The following is a 16,939-nucleotide window of genomic DNA, read 5'->3' as shown; positions in this document are numbered from 1 at the left end:
GGTTCAGGGGTTCAGCAGGTTTGTTATACAGGTGTATTAAATGCCACAGGGTTTGGTATACAGCTTATTTTGTTACTCAGGTAATAACCATAGTACTTGACAGGTAGTTTTTTGATCCTCACCCTCCTCTCACCCTCCACCCTAGGGTAGGCCTTGGTGGCTACTGTTCCCTTTTTTGTATCCACATATACTCAAAGTTCAGCTCCCACTAATGAGTAAGAATATGCGGTATTTGGTATTCTGTTCCTGTATTAGTTTCCTTAGGATAATGTCCTCCAGCTCCATCACTGTTGTTGTAAAGGACATGATCTCATTGTGTTTATGGTTGTACAGTATTCCCTTGTGCATATGTACCACATTTTTTTCATCCAGTCTATCACTGATGGGCATTTAGGTTGATTCCATGTTTTTGCTATTGTGAATAATGCTTAGTTCCACAGTAAATTCGATACTTTGAAATATAAATTAAAAGATTTAATGAAATCAAAACCATTTGTATTCTGCACCTGCACCAAGCTCAGAAGTGTATTAAGTACCATCATGTTTATTATCTCATTAATAGTCCCAACAATCCTGTGTGGTATGCCTAGCTATCTTAGTTAGTTCCAGTTGCTATAACAAAATACTATAAACTGTGTAGCTAACAAAATACTATAAACTGTGAAAAAAACAGAGAGTTGTTTCTTACAGTACTAGAAGCTGGGAGGTCCATGATCAAGGTAGCAGCAACTGTGGTGTCTGGTGAGGGCCTGTTTCCTGGTTCACAGACGGTGCCTTCTCACTGTGTCCTCAGGCCTGTTAGGCCTCTAGGGCTTCTTTCGTAAGGGTATTAATCCCATTCATCAGGGCCCCACCCTCATAACTGAATCACCTCCAAAGGTCCTAACTCCTAACACCATCACCTTGGGGATTAGGATTTCAACATATAAATTTGGGGGAAGGTGGGTATAACATTTCAGACCATAATAATAGCTAACCTCGTTTTAACAGTTTGGAAAACTAAGACTGGGAAGATAATTCAGTAAATTTTATGTTACTAACAGATTATTTAAAATAAGAGAGAAGATGGAATAAAAGAAGGAAGGCTAAAAAAAAAAACGAGGGAGAAAGAGAGGAAGGGATACTTCAACAGAGTTGAAGGTTCTAATCAAACATAAACGGAGACCATGGTATAAAAACCATGGACACTCACTGAGCCAAATCCCTTTACTTATCTATTTATGATGTACCAGGTGTCTTTGTGAAGAAACACTCCCCTCCATAATCTAGAAAAGGGATCGGGAAACTACTGCCTACAGGCCAGATAAATAAAGGTTTATCCTTTACTTTAAAAATAAAGGTGGTTTTGCTTTTGTTTTTAGAAGTTCATATTTTTAATTGACAAATAATAACTGTACATATTCACGAAAAACATAGTGATGTTTCTATACACATAATGTATAGTGATCAGATCAGGGTAATTAGCATATCCATCATCTCAAACATGAAAATAAAGTTTTATTGGAACTCAGCCACACTCATTCATTTACATATTGTCTGTAGCTGCTTTCATGCTATGAAAGCAGAGTTGAGTAGTTGTGACAGAGACCATATGGCACACAAGTCTAAAATTTTACTATCTTGCCCTTTAGAGAAGCCTGCTGGACCCTGAACTACAGTGTATTTTCCCCTAAGTCCTGCCTGCTCTCTAGAGAAGGGAGGTGGAACAAGGATGAGGCACTGAGAGCAGCCATGGGTCCACTGCTTAATAAAGAGATAGAAGTTCCCTGCTGAGTGTTCAGACCATCTCACTGCTTTCTTTTGATTAAGTCTCAAATGCAAATTTTGGCTTAAATTAAGCAAGGATAAATCAGTCTTATTACAGGAGTAAACAGCACCCTACTTTTATGGCACTGTCTTCCCGGTACTCCTTCCTACTTTTAGAAAAGTATGACCACTCCTATTTGATTAGACAGAAATTATTTCCTTTAAGATAAGAAGATGAGGATTCTGTGTGAATTCTTTATGGCCCTTCAAGTACCAGATGACTATTTTGCTTTAAAGCCAGGTTTCACAAAACTGTGCTAAAGCAGTCTTTCTCTCTAAAAGCTGATTATTAAGTGTGACTTTACTGAATCCAAAAAATTCCCTGAACTAAAAAGTCTCAAATTCAGAGGAGTTATTTAATCTGTGGTTTAGAGAAAAACTTGTAAGGTCAGCCTTTGAATTTATATATTCTTATCAGAATCAGAGGCTTTTCAGTGTTTCTATCTTACCTGCGCTGAAAAAGAATTATAATCAATACATACCACCCTAACAAGCTTGCTGGATTTTAAATAAAGAGAATATTTGGGGGCAATTACCAGTTTCCTTTCTAGCACACATGAAATGCTAAACAGGCTTCAAGCATTTACAAATAGTAAGACACTGCAAGAATTCATCCACAAAAAAATTCCAGTAACGTTAATCAGTCTAATGTTCTTCTGGGTACAGAGAATGCAAAATCCTCCCCTGTTCCTAAGGGCAGATGAGAAGAATGAGAAATTTCAAAACTCTGCCAACTTATTCAATCTTTAATGGCAAGTCACAAAATGTGACTGTCATACACACACTTTGTTTTTTTAACACTCATGCCATTACCTATTTCTCTTAACTATGTAAAAGAATGACAGCACCACTTGAAATGGGTTTTTCCAGGCAAAATTTCCTTTAAACTTTTCCAGGAGAGAATTTTGATATAATTATCATATTTAAGCATATCACGAATTAAAACAACTTCTTAAGAAACCTTCTCTATGATTAAGGTCAGGTGCGGTGGCTCACGCCTATAATATCAGCACTTTGGGAGACCCAGGCAGGCAGATCATTTGAGGTCAGGAGTTTGAAACCAGCCTGGCCAACATGATGAAACCCCATCTCTACTAAAAATACAAAAATTAGCCAGGCATGGTGGCACATGCCTGTAATCCCAGCTACTGGGGAAGCTGAGGTATGAGAATTGTGTGAATCCCAGAGGTGGAGGTGGCACTGAGCCAAGATCATGCCACTACGCTCCAGCCTGGGCGACAGAGCAAGACTCTGTCTATTGAAAAAAAACAAAAACAAAAACAAAAACCTTCTCTATGCTAGCATGCTATCATTTTAGTTGTTTCTTCTTAATAATTTCACTTGATCATTTCAGTTCTGCAAGTTTCCATCCCATTTCCAAAATTCATTTTGTCAGATACCCACAGAGTATATTTTCTAATCATTCATATCCTCATGACACCAACAATCTGGCCTCTATTCTGGTCATCCAACTGAAAGTGTTCTCTCTACTCTCACCATCTCTATCATCCTCACCAACTCAAATGCTTTTTTTCTTGGTTCTAGTTCTTTCAACGGATTTGAGTATTTCCTTCATCATGAACATTTTAAAACCTTGACTTGGCCAGGCACGGTGGCTCATGTCTGCAATCCCAGCACCTTGGGAGGCCAAGGTGGGCAGATCACCTGAGGTCAGAAGTTCAAGACCAGCCTGCCCAATGTGGCAAACTCCCCTCTCTATTAAAAACACAAAAAATTAGCCGGGCGTGGTGGCAGGAGCCTGTAATCCCAGCTAATCAGAAGGCTGAGGCAAAGGAATCCCTTGAACCTGGGAGGCGGAGGTTGCAGTGAGTCGAGATGGTACCACTACACTCCAGCCTGGGCAACAAGAGCAAAATTCCATCTCAAAAATAAACAAAAACCCACACCTTGACCTTTATGACTCTGAGCTCCTGCTGTCATTCTACATATGACAATTCTCTTCCATTAGATTCTCCAAATTCAGGTTTCTCCATAGTTGTGTGCAAAACTTCCTCCTTCAAAAGGTTCACTTTGGTTTCATTATCCTGCTTCTTTTCCACCTTGACCTTTTAGCACCTCTCTCATTCTAGCTGCCAATAATTAAAACGAGATATTCTGTCAATACCTCCAAATAAACACAGTTTTGGGCAAGTAATTGAATTTTTTTGGACTTCTCCTTATTTTTATGTCAATTAAGTGAATTCTCCAGAAAAAGATGAAAGAGTAGGAATTTCAGAGCCAGAAAGAAGAGCATGAGCGAAGTGACAGTACCAGGAATTCTCAAAGCACTGGAAGGACACCGCGGATGGCTGCCTTTCTGAGACTAAACGCACATTTTGGGAAGCTGCGTAAAACAGCACTGCACGGGAGAATGGGCTCTAGAAGCAGCATCCAACCAGTAAGTATTACTCGTTTGGGAAATGTTACAGGAGACTAACAGTAATACTGCAGGAAGATTGGGCACTGAAGAGAATGGGGCCAAGGAAATAAAAGAGGAAGCTCTTACCATGATAACTTAGTTATAAGACGATTAAGACTACCTGCTAAATGAAGTCTAATCAATCTCTCAGCATTCAGTATCTTCTCAACTTTTTTTTTTTTTTTTTTTTGGTTTTATCTCTCAGTAGTCTCTTGCAGGAAATTTCTCTTGCAACCTAGATTACTACCTACTCCCCAAATCAAGTATGTCCACACAGTCCCACTGCTGACTGCATGATCATCCATCCCTGATCTGTTCCTCCTCCCCTTCCAGCCTTGGAAAGCTATGCCACTTACAGGTCTAGCTAATGCCCAAACTTGGTCATAAAGGTTTTATGACCTAATCATTCCAATCCATAACAATCTCACTCTTTTTAAAAGCCTACTGGGCAGGTAGCGTACAAGTTTTGTTAACTTATCAATTATATTATAAGGTCTCTGAGGACAATGATTATGCCTGACTTTCCTTTCTGTCGTTTGTCTAATCCCAGTATCATTTTATGGCAAGATCAGTACTTAGGTGTTCTGCACAGTACTGCCCTCAAAAACCAAGCCAGACTCATTCCGGGCACTCTGCTGCAGCTGTGATAAGCTGCTCAGAATACTGAGTGGAACTCCAGTTCAAGGTTCTCCTTCTGTTATCCACTGGATCATAGTAAGATCTTCCTGAATACCACACAGCATAGTATAAATCCAGGAAAGTAAACAAAAGCCTTCTGCCACCCACCGGTACAAGACGGTTAGATTTTAGAGCAAGAGTCACAAATTCACCCATAGGCCATGGCCAAGACATAGAAGTGTTCTTGCACAGTGTTTGTAAACAATATTTATCATTGCTTTTACTTAAAAGACAGTAGTTTTTCATATTAACAACAACAACAACAACAAGCCCTGAGATTCTGGGCTCCTTTTAATAACATCTGGATATGTGGCAGCACCAGGCCCCAGATTATCAAATGGAAAACAACTCTGTAGCCGTACAGCAGCTGCTGCCTTTAGATGAAGCAGGTACATGCTAGTTCACTCCAGTCCCTACCATTTCCTTTTGTATTGTATCAAGTCAGATTCACTCCTTTTCAGTACTTGCCTGGCTCCGTTTGCTACTAGGTTTGATTAGAAAGCAGACTGACTCTAAGTAGATAACCTGCTAGCCAGCATCAGGCTGAGGAGGCTGCTCCTACATCAGATAACCTCAGCACACAAGGACATTCAGATGCTCTCTTCTATGTTAGTGATCTGCTTAGACCATTGTATAGTTACATATTCACAACTCTCTGCCTATCCTAGGCTCCTGAACAAGTCTAGACACCCTGAACTGAATTCCTACTTTCTGCCTCTGCTTGGCAGAGTGACCTGGGCTCTGCACTGACTGTGCCCTGACTGATCACTACAGCCACAGTGACTTCAGAAGAAGGATGAGAGCTTCATCTCTTGTATAAATAACCTATTTTAGCTTTTTTACATTCAGTTAATTTCCCTGTAGTGTCATGATTCGGATTCCACAGTGGAACTAAATTGCTACGTGCAATCCATCAGGATGAATGGGCTCAGTGTGTGATGTTAAATAATGCCAATAAAAGTCCAAGTGTTTTAGTCATAGTACATTGGTTACAGCCCTACTTCTAACCTGGGCTAGGGCTCAATGATTTCTAGTTTAGAGATACTCCAACAACAATTTAGCCTACATAAACAGTACGGTCTTTTCTCACCCAACAAAAAAAAAGTTAATGTTGATTTTCTTTGCACGGTTATATTTGCCCCATCCACTATCAGCAGGAAATAGTTGCTATTTAACCCTCCAGTTCAGTGGGATCCAACAATTTGCCTCCATATTTTTGTATGATGGTACTGAAGGGGTTCCTAGCTCTAGGATTTTAACTTCACTGTCTTCTGTATAAAACCGGCTCATTATTTTACGTAACCAATTCAAACACCCATCATACTTACAAGTAAGCCTCTCCTCTCCCCTAAAATACTGTATTCTTAGTTTCTGAGCTTCTTGTTCAGAGAATAAAAATTTTAGTAGACAACTCAAACCTTTTCTTTAGCTACTTCTCTATGGAGTATGGTTTTACAGAAAACAGAAGCAAAAACAAAAACACAACCTTCTTAGCATCATATTGTTAAGTTCACTAACTCTCAGGACAAAAATAAAGACAGGAATACACACGCAGCACTTTTCACCACACTCTAAGAAAATTAAGAGCAGCAGCATCTAATGACTAGCTGTTTGTTAAGAGAAAGAATATAATTATAAAATCATCTTTCTTCGGTTCAGTAACCGTAGAGAATACTTGCACTTCGATCATTTCTGTAATCTCCTTTTTATGCTAGGACCACGATTTCTCCCCATAAACACAGCAGCTGAGAAGTTCAGGGATACACAACTGAGCCCAGTGGAACAGACATAAGACAGTTGGTCTATGCCTGATCTGTAGAGTACTAAGTATGGACTGTTTCCTGCTATACAGACCACAGAAGAAAAGGATTTGTATGAAATTTCTCATCTGATCTACATGAGCTCACACTGGATTTCTACCAACTGCAAAATAAGAATCCTAACAAATACAGAAATACTTTTCGTGTTTATGTTAGTGATTCATCTGACCCTTTGATTTACCTCAACCAAAAGTTATTTCAGACTCTGAAATCAGGCTTCATCTTCAGAATAAATTCACTCTATCCCCTGTAAGAACTATATATATTTACAACACAATATTAAGGGAAATCATATCACTGAATATTGAATCAGATAATCTAAGCACACAAGGACATTCAGATGCTCTCTTCCCTACCCTATCGCCTATAAGAACCATATATATTTACAATACAATATTAAGGGAAATCATATCACTTGAATGGATTTTTCATTTTAACATAAAATAATTCTATTAGTGGGTAAAATAGGCACACCTCGTAATATGAACTTATGAGTGGATGATGGCCTCATCATAGTGTAATGAAATTTCACTGTAGCAAATCAATAAGGTATGCAGTCAAACTCCAAGCTATCTCAATATTTTCAAGTTCTACCTTCATTTTTATTTGCTTGAAATGATAAGGTAAAACTATATTGAAGCTGGTGAAGAGTATCCTAACCCTAGGAATTCAAGAAGTTTATTTTTGTAGTTAGACTATCAATTATAGGCCTGGTAATTAGATGAGGAGCATCCAAATGCAAATAATATGTAAAGCAGCTCCTAAGGCAAACTTCCTTTGAAGAGCATAGCCAAATGTTACAACAACTTTAGGAAAATACATCTTTAAACCCTCAACGAGTATTCTGGATTGTTTCTAGTGTGCTGGTAGGTTTCTGTTTTTGATTTTTCGGTTGTTGCTTTGTGTTATACAAGAGTTTCTCCTTTCCGGTCATTGTTGCTTTACTCTTTTTGCATGAACTCTAAAGATCCAGAAAGACATTAGTATTGCAATGTAGATATTTTATCTATAGAAGAGACATTATTTCACAGTAATGCAGGGGTTAAACAACATTACAGTTTTGGCAAATAGATTCCACCTTTCTCTTAACTGACTGGCAAGGAAAATAAGAACAGCATATAAAGTCAGAATTCTTAAAACAAAAATATGATAATTTGATGCTGAAGAGATAAATATGAGATTATGAGCCAATAAACATTTTTTTTTTGACCCTTCAAGAATATGAGCTGAGGCAACATCAATTTCAAATAAACAGGAAGACTGCTGAAACTGATAAGGCACAATAAATTAAAACAAAAGCACTGGAACTGTAAATTGTGGATTAAGGTGATTATATAAATCATGTACTTTCATGTGCTGTTGAACTTGGCTCTAAATGAGCTGAAAGAGAGTTTTAACTGGAATACATGGAGGAGGTCCTGAGTATACACTACAAGGGTTTCTTAGAAGACTGCTTACTAGTCTAATAGAGCACAGTAATTGCCAAAATCAAATTAATTATGCTTGGTTATCACAAATCTAATATATATATATTTTCCACAACAGGATTGTAGAGAAACTGATAGAAATTGATGATTTCCATTCTTACTTGGACTTCACAATCCTTGGGAACAGAATGCAGAACTAGTCAACTGGAAACTAAAATTGAAAGTTTAATGAACTACAAAACTCTTACGTTTTACTTAGAGAAAAAGAAAATAATTTTATTCTTTAGATGGACTGTATAGACCAGGAACAGTGGCTCACACCTGTAATCCTTTGGGAGGCTGAGGTGGGGGGACTACTGAGACCCCTTCTCTACAAAAAATAAAAAATTAGCTTAGCACAGTGGTACATGCCTGCAGTCCCAATTACTCAGAAGGCTGAGGTGGGAGGATCACTTGAGCTTGGGGGGAGCTATGGTCACACCACTGCACTCCAGCTTGGGTGACAGAGCAAGACCATGTCTCCAAAAAACACAAAGATGGAATGTATTAAAAAAAAATTCCCTAACCTTTTCTATGGTTTATAGTTTATATTCTACTAAATCATACTTATAACCATTATCAGAATTAATATCTACTACTATTTATTGATTAGCACAACATGCAAGCAAACTTGTACAAAGATTCTGTCTTTTCTCTAGGCAGTTATGAATACCATTAACTCTCTGAACAACATCAAATTAGGAAGGTAGAAATTTTTCTTACACTAGATTGCAATTAAAGAACCACAGGTTCAAATACGGTGCAGAGGGAGGCCAGCCAAATCTTTTTTGTTTGTTTGTTTTTTGTTTTTTGAGATGGAGTCTCACTCTATCACCCAGGCTGGAGTGCAGTGGCTCCATCTTGGCTCACTGCAACCTCTGCCGCCCAGGTTCAAGCAATTCTCCTGTCTCAGCCTCCTGAGTAGCTGGGATTACAGGCGCCTGTCACCATGTCCGGCTAATTTTTGTATTTTTTTAGTGGAGACGGGGTTTCACCACGTTGACCAGGCTGGTCTCAAACTCCTGACATCTGGTGATCCGCCCACCTCGGCCTCCCAAAAAGCTGGGATTACAGGTGTGAGCCACCTCACCCAGCCAAGGGCCAGAACCTTGAAGGCACTTGCCAGGGTGTTTGTAGAATGGAGTGGTGACTAATATTGCATATTAGATAATTGATATGAGAGTCTTTCATTCCAACAACATATTAAATAAAGTGATTTTTTCCCAAAATGGAATTCACCTATAATAATTTTATTTTATATGGAAAACTCACTTCTAAATGACTTTTACAGTTACTATTTTAGCTTTTAGGTAACAAAACAGCTCAATGGAACTTCATGTAAGAAACATTTTTAGTAGAATTCATCATCTGAACAAAATGCTGACAAACCAGTCATACAAATATTGAGTTAAATAATTACTTAAAAAGCTCACTTATATTCTCATACTGATAATCATATATTTTTACCTTGAGAAGGTATGTGGGGATATTGCTGAAATCCACTGGCAACTTCAAAAGGAAACGAGCTGAAAATTCACCAGTCTGTAAAAAGAAAGTTATAATAATAAGATTAAAATCAAAAATAGATTATGAAGTGACAATTATAGCCAAGGCCACAAGTTCAACCTGTTCAAAATGCAGGCATCTTCAATTTGGTTTTCCTAACATTAGGCAAGAAAAGAAGGTTGGAAAAGTAGGGGAGGATCAAAAAGAGTTCTTAATTAGTTACTAAAAAGCACAATTTGAATTTTTAAAATCTGCATTTTAAATGTACAATAAAATTATAATGTAGCAGTATGGTCTTTTTGTTTCTTAAAAGTATGAAAAGAATATACAAATGTATGATTATTATTTTTTTAATCCCAAACAATAAAGATAGACCTACCCCTTTTATTCATTTGTTTTTATTAAAGCATTCAGAGCATATAACTAATATTTATAAACCACAAAACTGATGGCATATACTACCACCCTTTTTGTAGTATGTCTGGAAGTACCTGCAAAGGTCAAACTTCTACCTAGCAGTGGGTATTCAAAATAAGTTTCCCATCTCCTGAGAGTCCACTATATCATTACCATTAACTGATGTTTTTTCCTAACTTCTTCCATGAACTGATCTCTATAGAAAAGAGGTACAGAGGTTTGGCGATTTAAAACATTTAACTAAGCTATAAATAATGACTTTTATTTGCTAAAACAGAAAACTCATTTAAAAGAAAAACGTTTGCCTCTCAATTTTTATGATAGGAAAGCCTAGGGAATCACTTTTTTTTTTTTTTTAACTTTGTCATAGTCTAGAGGAGGACTTTTCCAACTAGGTCATGCAGAGATCTAGCGGTGCTAGAGGACCTCTGCAAAGGCAACCAAGATGTGTCCTGACCTGGTGGAATCCTCAGTCTTCCATCCTTTCTCACCACAAGTGTGCAGCTCAGCCTGGCATTTTGACATGGTGCGTTTTACTTAGACATATTTGAAAAAAGAACTCCACAAATGATCCAGAACTACTCAGAGTGGATGTCCATCCTTTTCATATTGTAACTACCAAAGAGTTCCCACTCTTTAAAAAATGAGCAGCACAAACTCCCGCAAACACATCTTAAAACATGGCAAGCGTTTACAAATATTTTTATGAGTGGGTGGATGAATGCACCTAGGCACACATGCATAGATAGCACTTTAGACAATTTCTACAAACACCCTAGCAAGTGGCTTCAAGGTTCTGGCCCTTGCCTGGGCATGGTGGCTCATGCCTGTAATCCCAGCACTTTGGGAGGCCAAGGCAGGCAGATCACCTGAGGTCAGGACACTGAGACCAGCCTGGCCAACACGGTAAAACCCCATCTTCACTAAAGAATACAATAATTAGTCAGGTGTGGTGGCACGTGCCTATAGTCCCAGCTACTCGAGAGGCTGAGGCAGGAGAATCACTTGAACCTGGGAGGCAGAGTTCGTAGTGAGTCGATATTGCACCACTGCACTCCAGCCTGGGCAACAAGAGCGAAACTCCATCTCAAAAAACAAAAAAGGTTATGGCCCTAATTTTAAAACTCTGATCTAAAACCTTGAAAATACAGACAGAAATCTAAACTTGAGCTCTGAAGAGAATAATAACTAATATCTGCCTAAATGTTGTTTGTTTTACCACTCACAACATCTTTTAACTTACACCAACCTCTGGCTAAGGACAGAGCATTTCTTCATTACCATAAGCCTAACCCTGTGACAGACAAGGTGGGAATGAGAGTTGAATGGACAGAATCAAAGCTGAGGCAAGCCAGAGAGAGTGACAGAAGCCACTGTGCCACCAGGAATGCCAATGGTGAGAAACAGGATGGATGCTCAGAGCTGAGTAGCTATTCTCAGTATTGAATGCCATTATGTGCAGGCTACTCACAACTCAACACTTGGGAGAATACTTTAAGAGCCACTAAGGATCTACAAATAGCTCATCATGGTGGGTGGGAGAAGGTTTGTGAGATCCTATTATAATTCTTGCCTTCTGTTATAGTCCAAGATTACCAAAAGGTGTGGTTTTGGTATTATGTTAAGCTCCTAGATGACTCTAAAACTAACATACTCTGGTAAGTGTGGTTCTTTGGAACAAGACACAGCTAAACCTAAAAATGTCTGTTTTTAAGTACAAGGGGTCATACTTTGGAAGGGGTAAGTGTAGAGGCAACAATAACAGCATAGAGTTAAATGGGAGCTTCTAAGACAGATGCCTAGCCCAATGAGAGTTTGGGGGTGTAGAAGGAAAGACAGAAAAGTCTTCCCTTAGCGCTGTCTACAGTGCTACAGAAGAAGGACCACTCATGAAAGAATACATGCTCCAGGCCGGGCACAGTGGCTCACGCCTGTAATACCAGCACTTTGCGAGGCCAAGGCAGGTGGATCACAAGGTCAGGAGTTCGAGACCAGCCTGACCAATATGGTAGACCCCGTCCCTACTAAAAATATAAAAATTAGCCAGGCATGGTGGCATGTGCCTGCAATCCCAGCTACTGGGGAGGCTAAGGCAGAAGAATCACTTGAACCCGGGGGAGGCAGAGGTTGCAGTAAGCCGAGATCGCACCACTGCACTCCAGCCTGAGAGACAGAGCAAGACTCCGTCTAAAAAAAGAAAAAGAAAAAAAAATCATGCTCCCAACAACTGTCCACATTCTCTTTCTCCTATATAATTAATTTTCCCTTCTTTACTCAATCACTTTCATCAGCATGTAAACATCATTTTTTAAATGTCTCCATTCACTTCATATCCTTCTTCAGCTCCCATTTCATTTCTCTGTTTTACTTTAAAAAATAATCCCCTGTAAAAAATTAACCTATATTTGAGGTCTACATTTCCTCTTTTATTATTTTCTCTTAAGTCTTCATCAGTCAGCCTTTCCCCACCACCACTCCACCAAAACAGTTCCTCAAGCTCACCAATGACCTCTCCATTGCCAAATTCAATGATCATTTCTCAGTCTTCATCTTAGTGTTCTATCAGCAGCATTTTGACACAGCTGACCACTCCTTTCCTGGAACATTCTTTACTTGGTTTCCAGAATCCCAGTTTCTCTACTTCACTGGCCCTCCCTCTGGTCTCCTCAACCCTTGAATATTGGAGATTGGGGTATGCCTGGTCTTAACTCTAAGACGGCCTTTCTTTATTTACATGCCCAGATGATCTCATCCAGGCTCATGACTTTAAATAAAGTATATGCTGATCATTCCCAACTTGTGTATCTCCATCCCAGACCCTTTTTTAAATTCAAATTTCACTTATCCAACTCCTATAAACAAAACTCAATTCCTGATTGTGTGCTCTTCTCTTGGTATTTATTCCTCATTTCAGTAAATGGCAATTCCATTCTTTCAGTTACTCAGGCCAAAAACCTAGAATCATTTTTGACTCCTATCTTTCCCTCTCACCTCACATTCAAAGTGGTGGCAAATCTTGTTAACTCTCCCTTCAAAATATATGAGTCTCCCTTCAAAATATTGACTTTTGGACTCTCCCTTCAAAATATATCCTGAGTCCAACCACTTTTCACCACCTCTATAACCACCTGATCTGAACCACCTTTATTTCTAAGCCTGGACAACTGCAATTGCCCCTAACTGTGTCAGCCCTTGTTCGCCTGCAGTTTATTCTCATGACAACAGGCAGAGTGATTCTTTCAACACATCACTTGGATTCTAATCCTCATTTGCTCAAAACTATCAAACGGTCAGGATTTAGCTCCTTTACAGAATAATTTGACAAGGTAACAATTGAGCAAAGATGGAAAGAGGGTAAGAAACAAACCATGTGGAACTGAAGGAAAAACACCCCAGGCAAAGAGAACAAGTATAAAAAGGGTTGATGCAGAAGTGTGTCTCTGTGTTCAGGGGATGGCAAGAAGGTCAGGGTTACAGGAGCAAATAAGCACTAACATGGATCAAAGTCACCCAGAAACTCTCTCTTCCTTGGTATGAGCAATTTCTAAACCCCTGGAAGACGTGCAACAATCATTCATAAAATTAGTGCATGAGAAAATGGCTACTACATCTATGTGGAACAATTGTGAAGTCATTCCTGGGGATGTTGAGGCAAGCTTTTAAAAAGTACCATGGGATTCAAAGAGTTTGGGGAAGGGAGTTGGAGGGATGATGATAAACCAAACTCAAGTTTTTTCTTAATTTTCAGTTTATAAAGCAAACCACCTACCAATAAATAAATAGCCATTACACTACCTAAAAATGTCAACCTGTAACCTGTAAATTAAAATGGAATTTTAAAACTTTTAAACTCAGAGGTGTGTGTATATATATATATATATGCCTGTTTTTTTACATATACATACATATATAAACAACAACAAAAGTGAAACGTAGGATTTTAAAAGTTAAAATAACTCTTGTACATATACGGTAATAGGAAAGATAATTGCATATTTAGCACTTGGACTCATTTGAACTGCTAGTTATTTTAGTCCATGCACTGCATTTTAGCTCTTTTGCCCTATTTTAGTTTGTACAATATATTTTTATTCTACCAGCTATTTTAGACCAACATTCTTTTAAAAACTCTCAGATGATCCCTACTTTATTTCTTCTCAAAATGTTGATCCTAGAATTAATATAAATTTGTGTTTATTGGCAACAGGCTGATTTACACAACTAATGTCATACTGAAAGAAATGTTGGTCCCAGGACTACTATAAATTTTTGTTTATCAGCAACAGGCTGATTTACACAACTAAATTCATAATAAAAGAAATAATTTGGGAAACCATAAAAAGCACTTTATGATTGCCAATTTTCAAGCCTATCATACATTCCTTATTTTGCCATTGGAAGAACAAAGAAAACTCAGCACTTGTTTCTGACAGCAGTGGAAATGTTGAACACTAAGACTCAAGAATTCAGTTTTCCATTCTGGCACTGATTTTCCTTACGACCTATAAGCCAATCATCGTCTGTGAAACTGAGTACACGATAATTTTAAAACAATCTTAATGTAAAATTAAGTTATAACCCGTAAATGAAGAGCAAAACAAGTGAAAAATCCTTGTTCGACCTCAGATAATGACTTTTCATGTGGTTTTATATTTGAATTTCCAACAGTTATTCAAGCAATTTATGGTCACTCAGTTGTAATGTCAAAGATTGCTTTCACAGCAATCTTTCCTGTAAGCTGAAAATGAGACATTTAGATGCCGCCAAGTGAACAGAATAATTTGATTTTTTTTTTTTTTTTTTTTTTTTGTCAGTCCTTGGTCAAAATCTTCTCTTGGATAGATGTAGAAAATTATCTAACCTATGACTGTTAAAATGTCAGCCTTTCTGCCAACTGTCTTAATGGCAATTTCCCCAGCATTAGCAATAAATATGTGCATCTTTCCTTTTTTCAAGTTATAGTACATTGGCAAGTAACTTAAACTAACAAGACTCTGAGTTTTGGCAATTTATTATGTCTAAGCTTTTCTTCTGGTAATCACAGCTGTGACAGTTTTCTTCTCCTTTTAGAAGTGACAGGTAGACATTTTGTGCAGAATGGAGTCCAAGTTCAGGTTGCTCTGTAAGGGAAAATTTTACTTCCTTTCTTAGAGACACTTCCCTCATCAACAAACAAGTGTTTATCTGAAATTGACTGTTCTTACCACTTAGACAGCTAAAAGCTAAGAAACACTCGAGTGATTATAACTTTAGCTGGGTGACAAACTGGTAAGGCTGATTCTTCAAATGGACTCTGAAAATCAGTAAGCCTAAATCTGGAGATTGTTCCTTAGCACGTGCATAAATATACACTACATGTGAAAAGGAAAGCCAAAGTTAGTATAACTAGAATTTTATAATTTACAAAATGTTTTCTAAGATATGTCATTTAATTATCCCCAAAACCCTGCTTGGTAGATACAATTCATTTATACTCAGAAATGAGAAAACTGAGGCCTAGAATAGTCAAGAAACTTGCCTATAGTGATTGAGAGAGTAACAGTTACAGAGCTCAACCCCAAGACTCAAGGTGTATTCATCCATTCATGAGTATGTATTAAGGGCCTGAAATGTGTCAGGCACTCTGCTAGGCATTGCAAACTCGTGAGTAAAAGAGACAGGACCACTGCCCTTATGGAGCTTATAGTCTAGTAGGTGAGTCAGATATGAATCAAAATAATCACTCCTATCAATTATAACCCATGTGGAGAAATGGGAACATTTAAACACTGTTAGTGGGAATGTAAGTTAGTTCAGGTAGGTGGAAAGCAGTTTGAAGATTTCTCAAAGAACTAAAAATAGAACTACCGTTTGATCCAGCAATTCTACTACTGGGTACATACCCAAAGGAAAATAAATCACTCTACCAAAAGGACACCTGCACTTGTATGTTTATTACAGCACTGTTCACAATAGCAAAGACATGGAAACTACCTAGGTGCCCATCAATGGTGAATTGGATTTTTAAAATGTGGTAATATATACCATAGAATACAACACAGAAATTAAGAAAGAACAAAATCATGTCCTCTGCAGCAATATGGACGTAGCTGGAGGTCATTATTCTAAGGAAATTAATGCAGAAACAGAAAACCACATACCACATGTTCTCATTTCTAAGTAGAAGCTAAACACTGAGTACACACGGACATAACAATGGGAACAACAGACACTGGGGATTCCAAAAAGAGGGAGGAAAAAAGAGGACAAGAGTTGAAAAAGTTCCTATTGAGTACTATGTTCACTATTTGGATGGCAGGATCAACAGAAACCAAAACCTTAACATCACACAACATAACCCTGTAATAAACCTGTACATGTACTCCCTGAATATAAAATAAAAAATAAATAAAATAAATTATAACCTGTAATAAATGCTATCAAAAGGCACAGTGCTCTGAGAGCAAATTCCAGGAGGAAATGAACCATCTAGGGTTGGGGGCTCATTACTTGGAGGGAATTTTTTTAAAACTAAGTCAAAAGACCACATGGAAAAACAAATAACACTAGGGAAGAAAAGTCTAAAGAAGAAATGCAATGAGAGGGAACTATATATAAAGCATAATTTTTCTCTGGTCATTTAAGATTTTCTCTTTTTGTCTGGTTATCAGTATTTTTACTATAAGTTTTTAGTTTTTCCTTGCATTTATCCCAGCAGAGGTTTGTTGAGCTTCTTGAATCTGTAAATTTCTGTCATTCACCACGGAAATGTGTTATTTCATCAAATGCTTTCCTGCCTTCTCCCTTTCTCTTCCCCTTCTAGGACTCACGTTTCTTGTATATTAAAC

The 16,939-nt window shown here is 38.0% G+C and overlaps 1 protein-coding gene across 7 annotated transcripts in view; it reads right to left on the bottom strand.

Moving 5' to 3' along the window:
- BABAM2 (BRISC and BRCA1 A complex member 2) overlaps window positions 1–16,939 on the bottom strand; it is a 452,593-nt gene that overhangs the window by 279,724 nt on the left and 155,930 nt on the right. For all 7 annotated transcript variants that reach the window (XR_012095242.1, XR_005243113.2, XM_038006214.2 and 4 more), the window contains one exon: window positions 9,657–9,731. Coding sequence is in view for 5 of the 7 variants with exons in the window: in XM_038006214.2 (XP_037862142.1) it covers window positions 9,657–9,731 (75 nt within the window). In the remaining 2 variants the exon portion in view is untranslated. The remainder of the gene's footprint in view (window positions 1–9,656; window positions 9,732–16,939) is intronic.

The sequence above is a fragment of the Chlorocebus sabaeus genome, chromosome 14 (assembly GCF_047675955.1).
Source record: "Chlorocebus sabaeus isolate Y175 chromosome 14, mChlSab1.0.hap1, whole genome shotgun sequence".
NCBI classification, from domain to species: domain Eukaryota; kingdom Metazoa; phylum Chordata; class Mammalia; order Primates; family Cercopithecidae; genus Chlorocebus; species Chlorocebus sabaeus.
This window is presented reverse-complemented; position numbering and strand designations above follow the sequence as displayed.